The 23,077-nt window shown below is 36.5% G+C and overlaps 1 protein-coding gene across 1 annotated transcript in view; it reads left to right on the forward strand.

The window, feature by feature from the left end:
- Positions 1-23,077, forward strand: part of SH3YL1 (SH3 and SYLF domain containing 1) — a 42,503-nt gene that overhangs the window by 17,827 nt on the left and 1,599 nt on the right. The window contains exons 7-9 of the mRNA XM_052697690.1: positions 712-856; positions 1,625-1,694; positions 2,366-2,422. Of these exons, the coding sequence (XP_052553650.1) occupies positions 712-856; positions 1,625-1,694; positions 2,366-2,422 (272 nt within the window). The remainder of the gene's footprint in view (positions 1-711; positions 857-1,624; positions 1,695-2,365; positions 2,423-23,077) is intronic.

Here is a 23,077-nt window from a genome sequence, read left to right on the forward strand (position 1 = left end):
ATAAAAAACATCCTTTAAAGTGACTTGAAACAAACCAGCTAAACAAAAAAAAAAAAAAGTATGTTTTAGATATCACTGAATTTGAGAGAACAATTTTTGAAGTGCTACTTCTGATGTGCAGCTTATTAAATTTAAAGTACTTAAGGTGCATATGAGTAGGAGGAAATATTTGTAATGATTTTACTATGCTGCAGATCCTAAAATGTCAACCAAATAATTTCAAGAGTTAAAATACAGTAACTGTGAGATGTCTATTGTATTGTATGTTCTATATTTATAAAAACTTTAGTTCTGCTAATATGTGCAAAACTACTATGATTTTTAATGACAGCATATCAGCTACTTCCAGATATCTCCTGTCATAAAATTGCCATTCCAATGCATCATTAAGCAATCTGTTAAAACATTTTGTTGAATTAATGTGTATTTCTTTAGTCTATTGTGTGATTGGTTTTCAAATGGTCTGGCTGATGCATGCAGTGTGACCAGTAACAAAATATAACTGGTGAATGACACTTTCAAATAAAGTGGTGGTAGGCATCCAAGTTGGTTGCAGTTATTCATCATTCAAAATTTATCACTAGTTATGCTACTTTAAAATAGCTGGTCAGTAGGAGAAGTCTGGAGAAGAAACACTTTCAGAAGCTGGACTTATCTAGACACTGAAATACAATGGTGATCAAATCCCTGACATCTTTTCTTTGATACCAGGTTCTATGGGCAAGATATACGTGCTAGTGCCATCCTGTTGGGTGATGTTCCTTTTCCTGCTCAAGCAGAAGATCTTTATGAAACTCTAGCATCCTTCACTGAAGTGTATGAAAATGAAGAGCAGAGAAATAATCCAGGAAAAGCTGTAAGGGAAGAAGGAAGGTTTTGTGCAACTCCTTCTCACAGATTTTTTTCTTTTTGTAAACTGTTTACAGTCAAGGGTAATGGCAATCTTGGTGTTGTGGCATTCACAAGATCTCTGTTGGGTGCTTGTGAATGTAACACATAACCAGCAATTCACAGAATCATCACAGAATCATAGAATGCTTTGGGTAGAAAGGGACTTTAAAGACCATCTGGTTGCAACTAGCCTGATATGGGCAGGGACACCTTTCTGTGTAATGTGTCCATTCAAATACACTTTTCTGTGTTCTACTGGTGAGCTTTTGTGGACAAGATTGTTGTTGATTTGGCTTTGTATCATCTAGAAGAACAATATATATGTGCCTTTTTAGAACAGTACATGATCAAATCTGAAGATGATGTTAAAGTTTCTTCAAGCTATTCATAATCAAATAAATAATGGGCATACTAGGTTTGATGTGATAATCTTCATGTTTTTCTACTTTTGTCTTCCATTCAGTCACATTTAAAATAATACTGAGAACTATGGAAGATTATTTATTCAGCTGTTATATTGATATGTAATCATTTAGTTTCATCTTTTTAAAACCCACAGTGAATTTCTCTGTAGTTATGTGTATTCACTAGTTCTATAGTGTACTGTATGTAGTGTTAATACAATTTCAGTGGAGATGCAAATTTTCAGTATAACTTCAGTGCAGTTGTGGACTATGAAGTTAAAATTATTTCCGGTTTGATGAAACTTGTTTTAAAAATGTGTACATCTTAGGTAAATGACCCACCTGGTCGACCATCAAGACCCGAACCGCATAAACCTTCTGTTAGGCCAACACCACCAGGTTAGAGAATATTTTGATAACTATTAACTTATCTCTTTCTAGAAGTAGAAAGTTAAGACTAATTAAAGTTATGAAGTTATTGCAATAGTAAATGTCTATATAATAATGTTTTTTATGTTCATTCCGAGTGCCATGAGCAATGAAGAGTAAAGAGTTTTTTGTTTCTTTGTGTTATATTAACAAATTTTTTTCTGTGACATATTTTCTATAGAAGTAATATTTGTTTAGTTACAAAAGCAAATAATCGTTCAAAGCATGCTTATTTATTAGATGGATAGAAGGCCCTTGGCTCAGTGATGTTTCTTAAGTAAAAAGTCCTGGTTCTTGAAACTACTGGTTTCTGAAATATTAGTTCTCCTTTAGGTTGTCATGTCTTTAAGTAAGCAGTTCTTACAGTTGAGTGGGGAAAGTTTTGACTCTGTTAACAATTTGTCTATCTTTATATTCACACTGAATACAAGTGAGTATGCAGTTTCTCTTGCCAACTTGATTTATTCCAGTGGATGTAAGACAGGATTTAAGATGGAGCCCTTATTTCTTTCTCCTATACTGCTCCTTACTTAACTGCAGTCATTTTGGAACTATTGAACATGTATTAGAAAACAAGTGTATGAAGTACAACAATGTATGTTGATATATTGTATAAGTTGCTGCTTAAATTTATCTTTCAGCTAAAAAGAACTCAAACAAGCTTTATCCTGAACTTCCAAGTGATTATGCCTCTCTGAGTAAGTACTGAGCTTACATATTAGTGCAGTATGAAAGTATTGAAAGTAGTTTGGAAGACGTTATCAACATTTGCCCATTTCTTTATTCTCCGTGAGTTTAAATGATATTTCATTGTATATGCGCTCCTGAAAATATTTCATTAATGTGTATCTCATTCCTTGGCTTTATGTTCCAACAAAAATAAGTCTTACAGCAAAAGCTATTTTGTTTTTCTCAATGACCTTGAAAAATGCACTGAAAACAGCAAAGCTATTTTACATTGCCACCTAACTGAACTGAAGAAGAAAGCTGATCTAACAAGCTTGTGCCCAAACTCTTATGCAAGGTAGTATAACTCCAGTTTTAATTAAGCATTTCCACAGATCATATCTGATTATGCTTGCATAAACATAATTTCTCTTGCAGTTATAGTCCTTGAGGTTTTTGTGAGATATCTCTGCATTATACCAAAGATCTATTAGTTGTTCCTGTCATGGTTTAGCCTTCTTAACTGTAAAGTAGGAGCAATCTGAGCTCTAACAGAGAATCTTACTCTGTAGTATTTGCTGTGTAACTCTTGTGGGGCCCATCAACTGGAAACTTGTGATTCATTAGGGAAAATGTTATGATTGAGCTGGTAATGTTCATGTAGCTGCCATAGTGGTCTCTCCCATCAAAAATCCCATCTTTCACAGAGCAAAGACTGCTATTTGAGAGTCAGTGAGGCAAATGACTTGATACAATATATTGTCCTGTTAATAAATAAATGTTCTTGTGGTTTTGGCTGGGATAAAAACCAAGGCCAAGACATTCTATATTACATGTATGTGTGTGTATGGATATGTAGACGTCTTCACATATTTCATACACCAATAGAAAATAAAGTGAAACGATTTCCTTTTTACTTAATCAAACTTGGTAACTGATCACAGAAGAGTCTAATTCAGGTAGACTGTTGTCATTTAACACAGTACTTATCCTGTCCTGTGTGAATGCCAAAATCTTAATTGTATTTTTAATCTCTCAATTCATGTAATTACAGATTTTCACTAAAAATGAGGTCAGTTATGTGTTATTGTCTTCGTAACCTTCCCTGTTATCTTTTCGCCATACATGCTGTTGGGGTATGTGTATGTGCTGATGGGACCAACAAAGCAGGAACTTAGGCTGAGCCATTGATTTATTTCTGCAAATCCCCAAAGTCCTTCTGAGAAGAAAAATTTTCTGTCGTGCTGTAAAGCTTTTCCTGGGAAAAAAAAAAATGATGTTTTTCCTAGGAAAGAAATACTCAGCAGCTATCATCCAGAAAGAAAAAAAAAAATTGGTCTTCTGGCCAACTAAAATTTGCAAGTTTTCATAAAACCCTGACCAACTGAGAAGTTTCTTCAGCAACACGGAAAAAGGTCAAACTTACATTTGCTACATTAAAAAGAGTGTTCTATTCAACCCGAGTGAGAAAGTAAAAATCTTCCATAGCTCATAGTTGATGAGTTTACAGATGACTTGAAATCAAAATGTAGACTGACTCAGTTTGTTACCAAGGATTCCTAAGGATTTCTAAAAATTCACAAAGCTATCTCTAAATAGCACAAGAAGAAGTGGAATTTTCTGTAGAAAGTACTTTCTTCAAGAAATGTCTTATGGTAAATTTCATTTTTTTTACAAGCTAGATGTGGCATATTTTGCATTGCATTGCAGTTTCTAATTTCTTTGGTAAAAGTTCAAGTGGTGTCTGAATCTACAATTTTTATATTATATATGTTTCTATAGGCTATAAAGGATTGTTCTTATTCCAGGGGTAAAACGAGGAAGAAGTCAGTTCTCCTCTGTCTGTTAATACAAAAGCCTTAAATGCATAGAATTATAGAATGATTTGGGTTGGAAGGGACCCTAAGGTCATCAAGTTCCAATGCCTTGCCACAGGCAGGGCCACCAGTCTCCAGATCTGGTACAAATGCACGTTGATGGGAGTCTGGAAAAGAGTTGCAGTCCCTTTCCCTACAGAAATACAGGGTGTGTTTATGCTGAGTGATGGGGTAAAAACCTCCTTAAAGCCATGGCTCCTGTCAGTAATCTATTTCTTCCTGTTTGTAGTCCAGATGATTTTAATAATGCTGCCTAGCAGATCTAACTTTTACTATGCAGACTTCATTGGAGGATCAGTGGCTGCAATGGATGTTCCACAGTGATCTGGAAAAACACTTAGCATTTCTTGCATCTTTGTAATTACATTAAAAAAAATGATGCACTTGTTAGATGGCTAATGGAAGAGTGCATGGGACTAATCTTTAAGAAGCTTCATTGTAGGTATAATGGCTAGTTCAGGGTTAGGTTTTGATAATGAGCAACAAACTTTTCTGTGTTGTAACATACTAAGGGTAGTGCCTTTTCACTTCTCTTTTTTTGGGGTTAGGGAAAAGGGTGGTAGGAAGAGTGTGCTGGTTAGAAGTTTTGTCTTTTCAACAGTTATGAAAGTAGAAGAAAGGCTGAAACATTCACCCATCTCATTAAATGAAAGGGGAGCTAGACTTACAGATGAGACATTTTTAATTATATTTTATGTAGTTCTGAATTATCTAAAAAGGTTGTATTACATTGCTTATTTCAAACACAAGAACAATGCTAGATGGGAAAACATGTTTTTTCTAAACTGATAGTGTGATACTTGACTGAGATTCAAGTACAGTGTTTTCATGTAACTCAATAATACTTAATGCATTTAGCTGGAAAATAAGATTCAGAAACACTTTAAAATTTTCCATGCACTCGGAAATATCACACATTTTATTTAAAGAGGAATAATGATTTGCAGAAACCTCTTGCAATTCTGGAAAAAAACATGGCTGAGATTGTGATTCAGTGGAGTAAAGTTTTTACAGTAGTTGAAGAATAGAGGTGTGGTTTTATTTTGTTTTTATTGTTTGCAGTTTTGTTTTGTTTTAAAACTGTTCAGCTAAATTAAATTTGCTTATGTCTATGAAAGTTCTTTGCTCCTACCTTCTACAATAAGGGACTTGTAGCTTTATGTTTCTGCTTGTCCCATGTATGTTACATACAAATAATAAAAGAGCCGACTGGTCCTTCCAAGTTTTATAAGCAAAATGTAGCTTAGGTTATCTGGATAGAAGGTTTCTGTAGAGTTCTGTACCAGGTCTGTAATCTAAGTGACTCATGGCTCTTCGAAGGACTACTTGAGCATTGCAGAATCAGGATACAAATTAATTTTACTATTACTTTTTTTTTTTAAAGAAACTTAAAGTTGTTAGCTTGTCACACTTGAATGATACCTACTCCTAGATGTTAGATTCTTTTTAGAGAGTATTGTTTTCTCATTATTTCTATTTGGCTTTATGCTACAGAACAGCAGGCAGTCAAAACTGTAAATGAATGGTTTTTTACTTTATCTGGCTGTTATCCAGATTGCTGAATACTGTACAATTCTGAGAACAGTGCAGCCATTTTTCAACTGAACTGGTAGAAGCAGGAAATTTTGGTGAGAACTAAATAATAACAGGAAATTTGTTCAGGATCAGAAGTCAATATTTTTGTCACTTTTTCTTCATCTCAGCTAATCTGAAACAAAGACTGGTTCACATGTATGGAAGAAAATCACTTAAATTGGCCAAGATGCTGAAACTATCAGGAGACAGAATTGAGACAGGACTTGGGATGAGTGTATTAATTCATTTTCCTTAAGACAACAACAGAAGTTTTCTAAACATTGTTCCTTCACTGTTCATTTGCAGTCGTCGTAAGTTTGTATGAAACAGTTCATACCCAAGTTCTGACCTTCTGAATGCATACTTGCTTAGCATCTCATTCTGCCTCTGCTCAATAATGTGTTCCCTTTCAGGAATGTTTATGAACAGTGGGTTTATTGTTGCAATGCTTTAAGAATATATATTTTTTCTACTAACAAAAGTGCTTCCATTTGTAACAGAATAATTACTTTATCATAATCAGGAAACAGCAATTATACTGTGTACATCTTCATGACAGTTGTATGATTTGCTTAAGAAAGTCATGAAAACTTGTGCTCATATATCCTAAGTGTTTGAGATTTGGTTAACTGGTGGTTTTGTTTGTTTGGTTTGGTTGGTTGTATTTTTGTTGCTGCTCTTTAACATTTATCTCAGACACATGGGCTTTCTTCCCTTTCGTAAGTACTTGAACCAAATATTTTTAATTTTAACTTTATCTTTGGGAAAATGCGCCCTCTTCTTTTGATTTTTGAGCTGAATAAATGTCTATCTATGATGCTTATTGTGGCTGTATTCACTAGAGCTCTTTCCTGCCCAGAGAGTTTACCTTTCAGACAAATTCTGCTCTAACCAAATCACCTCTTGATCTTTCTTGATCTTTCTTCTGATTGCTAAACAGATTGATGAGCTAAGTCATGTTCTTTTTTCATCTCAAATCTTAAATAGTACTACAAATAGCAAATTCTGAGATGTAAACTCACTGAGATCAGTAGGATTTTGACTTCTAAAGAGCATAATGAATTTAAGCCAAACTCTACCCCTTACCTTTTATTAATTTATTTACATCTTTTTGTTTACTGCTAATCCATGTTAAAACAGTTGAGGCTGTATCAATCCTTTCTGAGTAGGTGGTACCATGAAGTTGTGGCAAACTCAGTTTGTATTTACTAAATCCCTCTCAGAGGTGCTGCTTTTCATTCTTACAGTTCTCCAGAAATCAGGCCTGCTGCAATTCTCTGTAATTTTCAGGGTAATCTCAATGTATATTTTAATAATCTCTGAATTCCAGCTGGTTGAGTCCATCTATGAAAATTTGATTGGTGTGACAATTCTAAAAAAGACTTTCATGCCTCCTTAAGCATATTTTGACAAGGAAATTTTAGGGTCTGTATACAAATTTATTTGTTTTGTTTGCATATTATGGCCTTTTCTGTGGCCAGTTACACGTATGTTAATTAAGCCAAAAAAAAAAATTAAATGAGTTAAGAATTAAGAGATTGCTTCTGAGATACAAAGTTTCCAAAATCTGTTCTGCAGCTCTCTGAACACCATATCATTTTTTTTTCTTGACCTCCTGTTTTACCTACTGTACTTGGATGCCTGCTCTACACTTCAGTTTCTATTGCGCTTAAAATCTTGCCATTTTGTGTGCATCCTACTCTGTAGGATGATATCATTAAAATGCAGAAAGAAGATAAAGCAGTGGAACTGTGACAACATTCTAGATGTGTCTACATTAGTATCTCTAATTATGCGTATTGCTGAGCCCTGCATAGTGTAGAGAAACAATTTAGAGCTTCTGAAAAAGAGCATCACTGTCAGTGCGCTTGCAACTTCAAAACAGGCTTACTTTGCTGAATGTGTATTGAAGCAATCACTTTTTTTTTTTAATGTGATAGTCTTCTCTTTGATTTAACAAAACTAGTACCAGCTCAAATTTAACTGGAAATCTATCATGTGACTATTTACATCAGTTATATAGTTCCACATTTAGAAATCCACAGATTTAAAAACAGACAAAAAACCTGACAGTTACACCACAAGAAAAATCTAAGTGTATTCAAATCCTTTGACTTAGGCGTTTTTATTGTAAGACTAAATACCTCAAAGTAAAAATATTATCTCCAGTTTTGGCGATAATAAAATTCAAATATCTCTCTTGTCACCAATTCATTTTTCTGTGTGTAATATCTGAATTTTTGGTGTTTCTGTTGGAAGAGCTCAGACTAAAAGATATTTGTTTCAGAACTCTTTTGCATAGTGGAATATATGATGTCTGTCATTAGCTCATGTTTACTAGGTCAGTAGACAATGTCATGAAGGCCTATCCTGGAAATTATCTATGGTAATTTTTTTTTCTCTTAAGACTTTTAGCTAAACCTGGTCTATTTTTCTGTTTTCTTCATGACAAGGCTTGTGGCATGTTTATATTTAGTTACTGAAATAATAAAACATCCATCTGGTGGTCCCCAAAGTATTAACTTCCTTGCTATTACAAGCTCTTTCTTAATACTTACCAAACCCAGGAAATCCCAGGAAATTATTTTTTAGACTATTTTTATCTCTGAATCACTTTTCTAGGATCATACTATTGTGAATGAAGTAAGTCAGATGATCAGCTGCTTATGGCTTATGTTGTGGCAAGCTGAGAGGAAAACGTAGTACGCAGGAATTTTCTGGTTATGCTGAAGTAAATAACTCACTGTGTATTATCAACTAACTCAAAATACAGCAGAGCACAAGAGATTGAGGTCATATGTGTTGGGATGAAATTGGTGTCTTCCTGATGTGTGTGCATGCGTTGGTGGAGAACTATAATGCTAAGTACGGAATAGGGAGCAGTATTTTTTCATGGCATTTATTTAATGAATAGAAATAAAAATTACAGCAAAAATTACAAGAAAATCTCAGTGTAGCTTATGCTAATATTTTTTTTAAGCAGCAAGCAGCATTAGGGTAATCGTTCTGATGCAGTTAAAATGCATAGTTGTTCATGTGAACTTAAAGATATTAAGTGGTATAGTTTAAAGTCTTTTGTCTGAGGCCCTACTAAAACAGGCTGATGTTTTAGCATGCTTATGATATATATGCTTAATTTTTGTTCTGTTGTAGTAGTAGGATAAACAGCCTTAAATTACTATTCTATCTATTTTTCTATGAAAAGCTTTTGGGAGTACGGGAGCTTCTGCTTCATTAGTTGTAATGGAAGCCAAGCAGGAATTGATAGCAGCAGAGTCTTGCAAAACTAAACTAAAAAAAAAAAAAAAAAGTCAGATTAGAAAAAAAGTCAGTATTTTGAAGATACCACCATAGAATCTGTGTAGAAACTGCATAGAATGAGATTAGGCTTGCTGTTGGTTTTATTTGTTTTCAGGCTGTGAGTTGTTTTCCAGAGTTAGGTTGAAGATAATTTTTATATCAGGTGAACCAGTGCACATGTTAATAACTCAGTGGCAGAACTTTTGAATCTAACAATATAGAGATTTAATAAGCAAAATGAAGAGACATTGTATTCAGGTTGAGATGTTAACATTCAGTATGTGTAGCAGAAATGTGGGAAATATTGTCAACAAAATAAAAAATGTGCATATCATTCCTAAACAGTCAGACTCACCTGAATAAAACATTGATCAGTTCTCTTTACTTATTCTGCTTTTCAGTATGTGAATGTTATGCTTAGCATTGCATCTCATCACATAACTGTTTATAAATAGCTGTAGTGTGGGAGTCAAGTCAATGGGAGCAGACTCTTTCGAGTGGCAAGCAACAGTAGAACAAGGGGCATTGGGTGGAAACTGGAACACAGGAAGTTCCATACTAATACAAGGAAGAACTTCTTTACTGTCACATTGGCAGGGCACCTGAACAGGCAGGCTGGAAGGGTAGTGAAGTTTCTTTGGAGATATTCAGGACCCATCTGTACACTTTCCTGTGTGACCTACTGTGATTCTGTGATGCTCTATAATTTCAGAAAAGACGTTATTTGCATTAACGTAATCTTGACCATAGTAAAAGCCCTTGACATCGATTCAGTTTATTTGACCATTTCAGTTTGAATGAAAATTTAAATGTTTTTTGGAAAGGGCAGAAAAAATCTAAGAAGTAATCAGCAAAAATGGAATTGACTCTTAGAAGGAGGGGATTTTTTTTTATATCCTAAATATCAAATATATCCACAGATGCTTGACAAAAAAGGCACTTCTTTAATGCAAAAGCTGAGTGTGCTGAAACAAAGATAGAAACATTCCATCAGCAGAGGAAGATGATGAGCCAGCATGTTCCCTAGCAGGCCAGAAACTCAAAAACAGTGAACAGTGTTTTGTACTGAATGAGCTAAATTTGCATAGTAACTTAAACTTTAAATATATTCAGGTCTTCTTCAACCACCAATGAAACCATTGATTTTATTTGTTAGATGTGGCACAAACTGGCGATATTACAGAAGCTGCTGCTTTGAGATAGTCTGTTTCCAGCTGATTGTGGAAGAGATCAAAGTGTTTGAGTGCTTTTTTGAGGGTTTTAGGGGGTTGTTGGAGTATAATATATCAATTCCATGTGTACAGATTTTCATCTCTTGCTGAATTTCTATTAAGAAATAGAAATTGAGTCCCTGGAGCAAAACTGAGAATGGCGTACCTTGTAGGCTGTGTCGATGTCTGTGTCTAGATTTGCTTTGTACTGTCTGTAACATGCAATATTAAACCTGGATGATTTTTTCCATCACCATTTTTTGTTGTTGTGTTGATGGAGATCATTTAAGTATTTAAATTATTCTCAAAATCAACTAGAGGGCTTTGTAACCAGAAGGAATACCAGAAAGCAAAAACTTGGGCAAAGTACCTACTTGAACAAATAGATAATGTCTAGCTCTAAATAAAATTTGCACAGACAAGTCTTGTGAAAGTGGACGAGGGCTTCAGGCTTAGTTTTGCCATCTTTTCCAGGACTGGAGAGTACTTTTACTCATGAGAAATACTAAAGAAATTCTCCTTGCTATTATCTAAGCTTGAACTTCTTGAAATTGCCTTAAATCTACAGATGCTGTAATAAAATAGACATCGAGTCTTCTGAATAAGAGTCATTTCTTTGTCTACAAGTACTAGGATGAAGCAGAGAAGCTGTGGCCTGCCTTCCCCCTTCGGAAAGTGTTTGTGTAACTGGTGGCACAAATAAATGCTTCTGTGGACATCAGAGGTTTTCTGATTTCAGTGTTGAATTAAAATACTTTGAGAATCTTAAGTTTTTTTATCAAAGCATAGAGAAAGGCGACTATTTTTGTTTACTTAAAGGAGGCCATAGTTTGAGGTAAAACAACAGCTCAGACAAGAGAATATTTGTTTCTGAGAGTGATTTGCTGAATATCATGTTTCCTGACCTTTCGTCAGATGAACATTGCTGGAGATTAATTGGATCAGTGGTGGCATATGACATACTTCAAGCATCTGTATGGGAAAACTTATGCTTATATCTGATTATAGCGGCTTAGTACCTGTAGATATAAAATGTCAATTCTACCGTGCATATTTAGGCCCTCTCGCATCTGTTCAGTTGAGATCTGAGGTTCTTGTTTTTGTGCATGCTGAGGGTTTTTGAGGTGACTCTACATTTAGGAAAATTTTAAAAAATAAACGAATTAAAAATCCAGAACAAAAGAACTTCAATGTAGATAGGACACTTGAGATTTCATTTGTAAGATTCCTGACTTCCAGCATTTAGCTCCTATCTATGTCCTGAACAAACACTGGATTATAATTTGTCAAGAAACAACTAATTTTTTCTTGTGTTTGTTTTGCTCTGGAGCCTCAGCTAAAACCTTTTCTTTTCATGTTAAAGGCTTAGAGAGGTAGTCTAAATGCAGAAAATTGCAATAAGTTGAAAAAGGAACTAATGTGTGTACTGGTATGCTTCAAGAACTGAAATAATTGTTTTCTTGACTTGTAGCATTTAATATACAGTTGAGCTACTGTTTTGCTTTGTGAATGAGTGCTTTAAAGAGACTCTTTTGTAAGCGGACATATGGAATGCTTTGTTGCCAGACAGAATCTGAAAAGTTAATTTCTTCAGAGAATCGCAGTGTACAACATACTGCAGTATGTTTTTCACCGAGAGGACAGTGACAAACTGGAGCAGGTTGCCCAGAGAGGTTGTGGATGTCCCATCCCTGGAGGCATTCCAGGCGAGGCTGGATCAGGCTCTGATCTGGTAGTTGGCGATCCTGCACATAGCAGGGGGGTTGAAACTAGATGATCACAAGCCATTCTAAGATCCTGTGATTCTATGCTTCTGCTTTACTCTCTTTTGCTGCCCCTCCGTTTGATATTTCATTTTGTCTTGAAGAAAGCCATGACGTCTAGTTGTCATGGCTCCAAAGTCAGGACAAAAGAGCCCCAAAGGGCCTGTTTAGCTCTGTGCAGCAACTTGTTTCACTTCCTTTTATCTCCCCTTTCAGTATATATTACTTCGCTTCTGTCTTATCTTTAAACATAGATGAATTCTCACATTCAACCTATCACTCACAATGCTTGGTATTAAATCCAGAGAATTACCCTATAGTGAGTTTTAACATTATAAAGTGCTTTCTTTCTTCTAAACATGATATTCTAACTTAGCTAACGCAGGAAGCTGTCTTAGGTTTTGTGCTACCTAGCTGTGAACATAAACCAAACATCACCTATAGATCTAAGCCAAAGTTGACATTATTTAAACAGTAGTTATTATGAATAGCAAAGCCTTGGAGTTCTAATATTATCAAAGGATGGACTATTAACTTCACTAAACTTCTACATCCATAAAATATTATGAAGCATACACATCCAGTCAACTATACTTGAAAATTTCTTAATTCAAGATGACACTTTTCCAAAAGTCATGTGAAATAATATACTGTATCTGTCATGTTTTTATTATTGCATATGATCATAAAGTAAATATTTTGAGGCAGTGGTGCTTCAGTATTCTGTAACCACACTATAGCAATATTTTATTTGTCTTTGTTTACATTCTAGCAACCAAATGAGCCAATCCTTTTTCTTTATTTCTCTTTTTTAAAATAGGAATTATGAAAGATCTTTTTAAGTATGAGGTAATATTCAAACTGATAGTCATGTCAACTCTAAAGTATCCATTTTTTGTTTCCATAAAAGAATACCGTTTTCTGTTGCAGTTTTCATTGTTTTGATTGTTTTTATAAACTCCGAGTGGAAAAATCCACTGTAACAACAGGCTTTTGTCTGCACAGTGATAAACATACAATTACACACTTCTGTAGCTTTGCTTCTTTGCACCCTAGACTTTCTTCTTTGTTTTCAGAAATATTCTGTGCATTTTTTATTATTGTCCTAGAATGAACAAATCATTTCCACTGTTTTGTTTCTAGGGGAGACACATGCAGAATATGCATGCATGCATTTTAGGCAATCAAACTACTTCTAAGACCATCTTTTCTAGTGACATCTAAGTTTGTATTTAATCATTTCTTTCTTCTAATACATTAGAATATGAATCTTTACAACTTGAATTTAAAACTTGTACTCATTGTTTTGAATCTCTGACTTAACAGCAATTCCAAAATTCAGTACTGATGTAGAGCATGTGCTTCATAAAATGAGATGATTAGACAGCTTGCAGGAAACTGGCATGTAGGAATACTTAATGGTTCCTTCAGAATCCAACGCTAAGCCTTATTTCATTCTTACACATGCTCTCCGATCCCTTACAATGCTTCTTAGACTTTCCCTGGCACTTTTCGCCAAAATCACTACAGGGCATAACTTTGTTCGTAAAGTTTTCAGGGGTGCTGTTTTACTTAGTACCAAGACTAAAGATCTGCAAAAAGCTTAATGTGAGCCAGCAGTGTTTGCTTGCAGCCTGAAAGGCCAACCATACCCTGGGCTTCATCAAAAGACAGGTCGCCAGCTGGTCACCTTCTACTCTGTCTTGTAAGGCCCCGCTTTTAGTATTGCATCCAGGCCTAGGGCCCCCAGCACAAAAACTATGTGGAGCTGTTGGAATGGGTGCAGAGAAGAGCCACAAAGATGATCAGAGGGTTGAAATATCTCTCCTACAAAGAAAGGCTGAGGGAGCTGAGCTTGTTCAGCCTGAAGAAGACGAACTTCTGGGGACACATCTTGGTAGGCTTCCAGTAGTTAAAGGGAGCTTATGAGCAAGAAGGAGACCAACATTTTACACACGTAGATATTGAGTGATAGGACAAGGGGGAATGGTTTTAAACTAAAAGAGGAAAGATTTAGATTAGATGCTGGGAGGAAATTCTTTACAAAAGGGATGATGAGGCACTGGAACAGATTTCCCAGAGAAGCTGTGGATGCCCCCATCCCTGGATGTTCAAGGTCAGGTTGGATGGGGCTCTGGTCAATGTGCTCTGATGGGTGGTAACAATCCAAAGCACAGAGGGGCTGAAACTAGAAGATATTTAAGGTCCCTTCCAATGTTAGCCATTCTGTTATAATCGTGTATAACCAAAGGCTCAGATTTTCCTTCTGGTCCTGAAAAAGTGCATTATTACTATACCTAGTTTCAGATTCATAACTCTTTGGAGAAAAGAGGGATGAAGAGATAGCATTTTATCATACAGTGGGCATTCCTGTGTCTCTGTCCATATTGGCGGTCCAGCATAATTAATTCTTTGGTTTCCTGATTAATACTGCTTTTAATTATTTTCTAATTTAATATCAACAAGTTACTTTTAAGCCTATTTCCTTTCTCTCCTTGGAATAGCTTCACCATTTAATTACCATGCTGGTATTTCTTCTCATGGTTGGAGGGCAGATAAAAAAGCCCTCATTGCAGATAGTTTTTCCTTTCTATTGTTAATCTTGCATCTTCCCAGCCTTAGGGTTGTTATCTTCCTTTTTTTTTTTTTTTTTTTTCTCTTTGGTAACCTTGGAACAGGTCTCATTATTGTGCATAGACACTCCTCTTTTGAAACTTACTGTCAATATAGTGTATGGAACTGAGGACTTTTTTGGATTAATGACCATTGAACTAATAAGTTAATTTCTTGTGTTCAACATTGTATTATGTTATATGGCTCTAATTTCAGAGATCTGGTATGTGGAATATGCTACTGACATTCAGAATCTATAGCTGTATATTGAAGTTTGTTTAAACTATGTCATGTCCTTTTTCTTATGATTTCTCTCAGTCTTCATTGTTAGCTATGTAATACCATTGTCATTCTTTCAAAAACATTTGGTCCCTTAGCTCTGTGTTGTGCTATTTATCTGTATTATTCTGTAGCCTTCACTCAACTCAGCCTTCCCAGTCTTTCTTTGTTGCTAATGCTTCTCTCATTCTCGTTTCAGCGGTTTGTGGCATCCAGTTTCTCCAGTGCTCTCTGCTGTCCATGCTTTTCCTCTTTTTGCTTTGCTGATTTGTTCATTCATAACTTTATATCCTCATCAGAAGATCTGTTCTGACAGACTTCTGTGCTGATTCATCTCAGGTGTTTTTTTTTTAACTTTCACATTCAAAAATAAATCCATGATCTCCACAAAATCTGCACTGTGTTCATTCAGTTCTGCTCATTCTTGTGCTCTTAATAGTAGAACAGTCAGTTACCTACAAGCATGTTACTGTGAAAGTAGGGAAGTGATGTTTGGAATTCACTTTATCTGAAGTATTCTGTTTACTTATTGATACTGTATTGTACAGTATTCTGATACTCATTGAAGTCAGTGATATAAGGTTGCTAAGTTATTTTTACTGTAACAATTTGGAGATATGGAAAAAAATATGACTAAAAAAGCATGAGGGTAAATAAGAAGAAAAAAAAACTTTTAGCCAAAATCTATTGTTGGCAAAAAGAAGAATTTAACCAGTAGTGAATTATTTGAAGCTGTGTTATTTGATGCCCCCTCCTACTGGTGGAGTAGGGCTCTGAAATAGTTTCTCTGAGGAGTTACTGGGGGCAAAAAGAGGGGCCAAAAGGAGATTTAATGTCTGGCAGCACTAGCCTATGCTTCAGAAACTGGGAACATGCAGATAAATTAATCTTGTCTCTTGGTAGGTTATCTTACATCTAATAAAATCCATTGCTGACTATATTACACACCTGAAGGCTGTGCTGCTGTTCAGCGAGACCTGGATAGTCTGGAGAGCTGGGCAGTAAGAAGCCAAATGAGGATCAGCAAAAGCAAGTGTAGAGTACTGAACGTAGGGAGGAATAATTGCATGCACTGGTACAGGCTGGGGGTTGACCTGCTGGAGAGGAGCTCTGCAGAGAGGGGCCTGGGTATCCTGGTGAACGACAGGTGGACGACATAAGCCAGCAGTGTGCCCTTGTGGCCAAAAAAGCCAGTGAGTGGTGATCCTCCCCCTCTACTCTGCCCTGGTGAGGCCTCATCTGGAGTCCTGTGTCCAGTTCTGGGCTCCCCAGTACAAAAAAGACAGGGATCTCTTGGAAAGAGTCCAGCGGAGGGCCACAAAGATGGTGAAGGGCCTGGAGCATCTCCCCTATGAGGAAAGGCTGAGCGAACTGGGTCTGTTCAGCCTTGAGAAGAGAAGACTGAGAGGGGACCTGATCCAGGTCTATAAGTATCTAAGGTGTGGGGGGCAGAATGGCGAGGCCAGACTGTTTTCAGCAGTGTGTGGAGACAGGACAAGGGGTAATGGCCGGAAACTGCAGCATAGGAAGTTCCTCACAAATGTGTGCAAGAACTTCTTTACGGTGAGATGATGGAGCACTGGAACAGGCTGCCCAGGGAGGTGGTGGAGTCTCCTTCTCTGGAGATGTTCAAGACCTGCCTGGATGCCTACTTGTGTGACCTGCTGTAGGGAACCTGCTTTGGCAGGGGGGTTGGACTCGATGATCTCTGGAGGTCCCTTCCAACACCTACGATATTGTTGTTACCTAATCTTACTTTATGTTTCTATTTGAAATTCTTCTGTATTATGTTGGACCCTCTTTAAAGCAGTTTCTCTTGCACCCAGCTGAAACTACTGACTCCAGCTGTGCTGATAAACATTTCTAGGGAGTGTGCTTTTTGCACTGAAATCCAATCACTTCTACTGCATTGTTAGTAGGTCCCTAGTATGATTTTGACCTGGAAAAGGTAATGGGTGCCAAGTGATTCCTTAGTATTTTAAAAGTATTTGTTACTGTCCATTCTGTAATGTAAATATAACTGCTACTTACAAGATTTCAGTGACCACTTTATAAGCATGTATTACACATCACATTGCATCCTGCCTTAACCTGATAGAACATGATCGCATGTTTTCTTTGTAATGTTGGTGCTCTTTATATTCCACTGTATGACTGTGTCTATAACTGCCTTTACATCTGTTGTTCCAGTGTCTCTGAGAGATCATCCTTATCAATCCTCCATTTTTTGTTACAACTTCCCAACCAGTTACCTACTCTCTGTCCCTTTTCAGTTATTAGATACTATTTTGTGCAAAATCCTCATAACAATCTTTTCCAGATCTTTTTACCTTAATGTGTCACTTACTTGAATTCAAGCCAAAATTTTTAAAATTGAATTTGAAATGTTGTCTGTTGCTAGTTGATACAGAGCAAGTGATTTCCAAATCACTTTCCAAATTTTCTTCAGCAGTTCTCACCTTCCTATATGTTGACCTTTGAGTACCGTTTCAAAGATGCAGCCTTTTCTTTCCATTTCTACTTTTGTCCAGAATTTTGTCCTGTTATGATTCAATTGTTGCAATATCCTTCTCTCTGACCTTTGCAAATTCAATATTCCTTTACTCTCATCTAGGCTAAGTTCTTACTTCAAAGTTAATTTCCTTCCCTGTCACTTTTCCTGTATCATCTTCCTTTAAGTTAAGAATGTCTTTGAGCTCAAACAGAAGTGAAAGAACGCCCCTGTCAGATCCAGCTTTGATCTTGTTCTTGTGAATACTACAGATTGAACTTAGTGGTTCACCTGCTAATTCAAACTTAAGTCATTTATCTGTCTATCTTCCAGCCCCATCATAGCCCAGTGTTGCTGCATTCCTGAAGTCAAAATGTTAGGTCTTTAGTTTCTACTGACCTGAGACCTAACTCTAATTTAAAAGTTATCCCTGTCATTAGCAGTACTGTGATTCCTCAGAATTTTCTATGGGATATTGCTTTTTCTGTATTGTGCTGTCTGCATTCTAAAGGAATGTGATGGATCCAACAGAAAATGTGTCTCAGTTTGTGGTTCCTAACGTCTATCTAAAATATTGCTTAGTATGCCTTAATTCTCAAAATACTCAAAATTCTCAAAATTCTCATCACTGTAAGAACTAAATCTATTAAACCCTTGTTAGCAATTAATGTGAAAGTATAACTGTTGCTAACCAGCTCCTGTAACTAAATTCAAGTTCCATCTTTATAGCTTTGACAGTGATGCTGTAACATATTTAACTCAGAATGATCCCTAATTAATTTGTTGCTCCTACTCTCTATTTATGCAAGAATCCAAATCTTGCTCTGAGCATTGTGAGCACATCAAAACCAGAAATACAGTGCCTCATCTCATTCTTGATATTGTTGATCCACTAGTGCACCCTTACTTTATTGGCCCTTACTTTATTAAACTCTGACCTACCAGTAGCTCAGTCACCGTTTCAGTCTTAGGTAAAGAAAGAATAAGCCTCCTGGCTTTTCATGGGACTGTTAGTGAACTTAGCTATTCAATTAGAATTACACTCTCATCCTAGCTTTATTACCACAGTGCATACTTGTCCACCTTACTAGTCCAGCAGTTAAATCAAGCTCTTTAATTAAAGTTATTTGTTAAAACTCAGCAATGGCCATGAGGCACTTAATTTGAACATTAGTCTTCACTGTGAGCGCAGACACATGCAAGAACTGTCACAGAGCACGACTGCTCAATTAATACAGCTTAAATCACAACCACGATCAGAGAAGTTTATTAATTCATTAATGAGAGATTGCTGGTAATACATGATCAGTGTTAGCATTACAGCAAGTGAACTACAATATTAGACAACTGCAACATATTAATGAATACCTCAAAGTCCTAAATGCGCTTTTATGATTAACCGTTCAAATTCTTAATTGCGTTTACAGGCGTTCATGTACATAAAGTACACAAGTGCATGTTTTCCTACACCTCCTGTTGGAGATGTGGGTATTCCAATTGTGTGTGTATTTGTGCAGACCCCTACTACCTACTGATATGTAAGTTGTCAAGAAAGCCCCACCATAAGGCCAGGTGTGCACAAAGTGATACACTTGTGCCCTCACCCCCATAGATGAGTGCAGAACAGTCACAGTATCGATGACAAGGCTGCTCAGTCTGGCCTGAACAGAGTTGATGCCAACAAGGTGGCTTCAGGTAGAATCAAGCTGGATTTTGAATACTGCAGTTTCCAGTCCAAACTCTCTCCCTGCTATTGCAAATTTTCTTGCTGCTTTTATACTTCTTAATCACAGAATCACAGAGTGGCCAGGGTTGGAAGGGACATCAAGGATCATGAATCTCCAACCCGCCTGCCACATGCAAGGCCACCAACCTCCACATTTAATAGTAGACCAGGCTGCCCAGGGCCCCATCCTGTCTGGCCTTGAACACCTCCATGGCTGGGGCATCCACAACCTCTCTGGGTAGCCTGTTCGAGCACCTCACCACTCTCTCTGTAAAGAACTTCCCCCTGACATCCAACCTCCATCTTCCCTCCCTTAAGGTGACTTCTTTGTTTCAAAACTCTTTGTGAAGATTTTCTGTTGCTGTTGAATCAAATTAATGATCATCTTACTGTTTAGCATGTCCTTTTGGGAATGGGTGATAGTCTTCCTTTTTAATATGGTAGTTTGGGGCAAGCATCATTCAAGCAGTTTGTTGTGTTCAATCTATGTATACACACGCTATCTAATTTTAAAATTGTGTGTTAGCAGATGTTGTTCTCCAAGTTGTTTGCTAAAGATGACCACTAAAAGCAATTAAATCTTCATTGCTGCTGGCATCAGTTTTAATTTTTTACTCAAACATTTGCAGGACAAAAAATTAACTTAGTTCTTCAGCCTACTTTGTATTTTTTCATGAACTTTTATTATAAACACAACAATAATCCTTTCTAATAAAAGCCCTATGTGTTCCATAATAGGTGAACCATTAAAATTTGCATCTGTTCACTGTTACAGCTTTCATTCTAAGTTCACGAGCAATAACTGAGGCTTTCAGTCCCTGTGAACACTATATACTAGCGTTATCAAATATTTGTGACACTTGATATACTTGTTTTTCAAAGCATAGATGTTTGCATCTGCCTAGATCCTTTGTTTTCCATCATTTTGTCTGTTGTTTTTTGTTTGTTTTTTTTTTAATTTCTACAGAACAAGCAGAGATCATATGGTTGCTTAATCATCTAGGTGTCCATTTAACCAACAAGAACTCTGTTTGAGCTTCTCTGTAAGATGATACTTTTTGGCAGAGCTTTTATGCCAGCAGCATACAACTTCTGTCATCTCTAATGCTGGAAATTCATCCAACTTCAGCATTTTGTGTGGCAGTTCCAGTCACTTCTCCCTATTTCTTTACATAGCGTAAAGGAAGTAGAAGTTAGTATGTTGAATGTGATATTCATTCGGTTTGATTTTAAGTGACAAAATCTTTAGCTATGCATTATCCAAGTTGTACAGAAATTCTGAGTGAGGTAGAAAGATTACTCGCTTTCAAGGAAAAATCATAGAATCTTAGAATTCTCAGGTTGGAAAAGACCTTAAAGATCATGGAGTCCAACCACAGCCTAACCATAATATCCTAAATGACAAATCTCCGCTAAATCATGTCCCTGAGCACCACATTCAAACAGTTTTTGAACACATCCAGGGATGGTGACTCAACCACCTCCCTGGGGAGCCTATTCCAGTGCTTAACAACCCTTTCTGTAAAGAAGTGTTTCCTGATATCCAACCTAAACTTACCTTGGCACAACTTGAGGCCATTTCCCCTCATCCTATCAACTGTCACCAGTGAGAAGAGACCAACCCCGCTCTCACTGTAAGCAGCTTTCAGATGTTGGAAGAGAGCAATAAGGTCTCCCCTCAGCCTCCTTTTCCCCAAACTAAACAGCTCCAGTTAGTAGTAAAACTGCCCCCTAGGTAGTAAAACTACCTAGACTTTTGGGCGTTCATACAGTATGTTGCCTACCAATGAAAACCATTCTACATTGTTTCAGCTTCAAAAAAAAACAGTCCCACGTTTCATTTATCAAAGCAGAGACTTTATCATAGAGTCATAGAGTGGCTTGGATTGTAAGGAACCTTAAAGATCATCTAGTTTCAACTCCCAAAAGGAAAATGCATAATAGGTGGACAATCACTGATTATCTTATTCAGTACTCTCTCAGTCATCAATGTCCTTGGTCAGTTGACTGATCTGGAATGACAGTTGAATCATAGGGCTATTATTTTGCAAGCTCCCTTACTATGGTTTAGGTGAATTCAAAACCAGCAGAAGTAGTTTGTGTTAATTCACTTATAGGTTTTATTGTACAGACGCACACAAGACCCACGAAGATCCTGCTAGCTGTGTAATTGCTAACAATTAGCTAATTTTTCAAGGTAGATGTCTAGCAAACTCACCATTAACCTCAAACACATGAAAATTATTTCAGTTTTATTACTGTGTCAGTGGCCAAAAGCAGCATTTTACGTTTTTAGTATAATTCTGCAAATTATTCACCATCAGACATTCAGGCACATGTGATATCATATAAATTAGAATGTGGAATTAATATCTGTACCTAGTAGTAAATTAAGCAGTGTTGGTCCAAGCACTATAACTCAGTTACCAATATGGTTACGTTCTTTGAAAGTTCTTTCACATTATTCTCACCTAGCACTTTCCAAGAGAATTAATGGATGCCATTGAGGAGTTACTTTAGTGTAGAAGACTGTAGATTGGATGTGGCTCTAGCACTTACTATTAGGTGTGTGTCTGGTCTCTGCTAGCTGGCCTCAATGTCAAAGGCTCTTGCACTCTTTAGCTAATTAGTATAAATGTAACCAGTGTCGCTGTCCTACAAAAAGTGACATCTGTGCATCTTCAGTAACAGGTCTTCAACCAAAATTTCTGCATTTCTGTTTTGACCACTGTGCTTGTAGAAGGTTGCTGTGTGTATTCAGATTCCTTAATTAAGGAATTTCCAGTGTAGTCCAGTATGCATACTCATAAATCGCAATGATTTTAGTATCATGCTCTGTGTGTAGCACTGTAGCACCATCTTGTGTGAGCTGCAAATGTGATTTCAGTATTTGTACTCAGGAACCTTCAAGTGTATCTGTAACAATTTAATTTAAAACAATTTAGATTTTGACAGTATGCTCTAAAAATCAATTATAGTGGAGTTTGAAAAAGTCACATTTTCTCATGCATAGACTATAGCATCTATTGTAATACAGTATACTAAGTATCCACCAGAGATTATGTAAAGCTTCAGTGTGGAGACGAGAACATGAAACAGCTCCCCCTTATAACACATGGCAGATTTTCATAATGCTGCATTCATTGAAGGTACTCCTTTGTTTGAATGCCCCATATAAATATGAGGTAGAAGATGCCACAATCTGAAGACAGTAAGTATGTATTATATGTGGTTTACACTATTAACATGCATAAATAAAGCACAGAGATTAAAATCTTGAGAAAAATGACAAAGGGCTTCTAGGAAACATTATAAAATAGCTAACAGTAATAAACAGTAATAAAGCTTTTAAATGATAGTAGGTAGCAAATGGGGCAAGGACTTGAAAATCAATTTTCATAAAGAGTTGTGGTGCTTTCAGGTTTCTGCATGTATGGAAAGATGCACATGTAGAGGCATTACTTTTAAAGCAGCTCTTGCATATCAGCAAAATGGAAAAAATAGCTATGCTCTTTGCATATACATTTGTAATCATCATCTTCTCCTTTCATTCTTTTTTGAGTGAGGATTGTATTTGGGATGGGGGTTTTTCCTTTATCTTTTGAATTGATAAAAGCAACCAGAAAAAGAATTCTGGGGCTATTGATTGTTGAGGGCAGACTGACCAAACAACATTTAGTGATACATCTCTCGTAATCTGTTCCAGCTCTGCACTTGAAATTTGTAGACTAAGAGGAGCATGGGTTTCTGCTTTTGCAGCAGAGTTTAGCCCACAAACATTACTTGCAGCTGCAGCTAATGCTGAATACCTTTAATTTTGCACGTTTGACCATTTATGCAGCCACCATGTCC

This window comes from Tympanuchus pallidicinctus, unplaced genomic scaffold, assembly GCF_026119805.1.
Source record: "Tympanuchus pallidicinctus isolate F22 unplaced genomic scaffold, pur_lepc_1.0 scaffold1, whole genome shotgun sequence".
In the NCBI taxonomy this organism is placed as follows: Eukaryota; Metazoa; Chordata; class Aves; order Galliformes; family Phasianidae; genus Tympanuchus; species Tympanuchus pallidicinctus.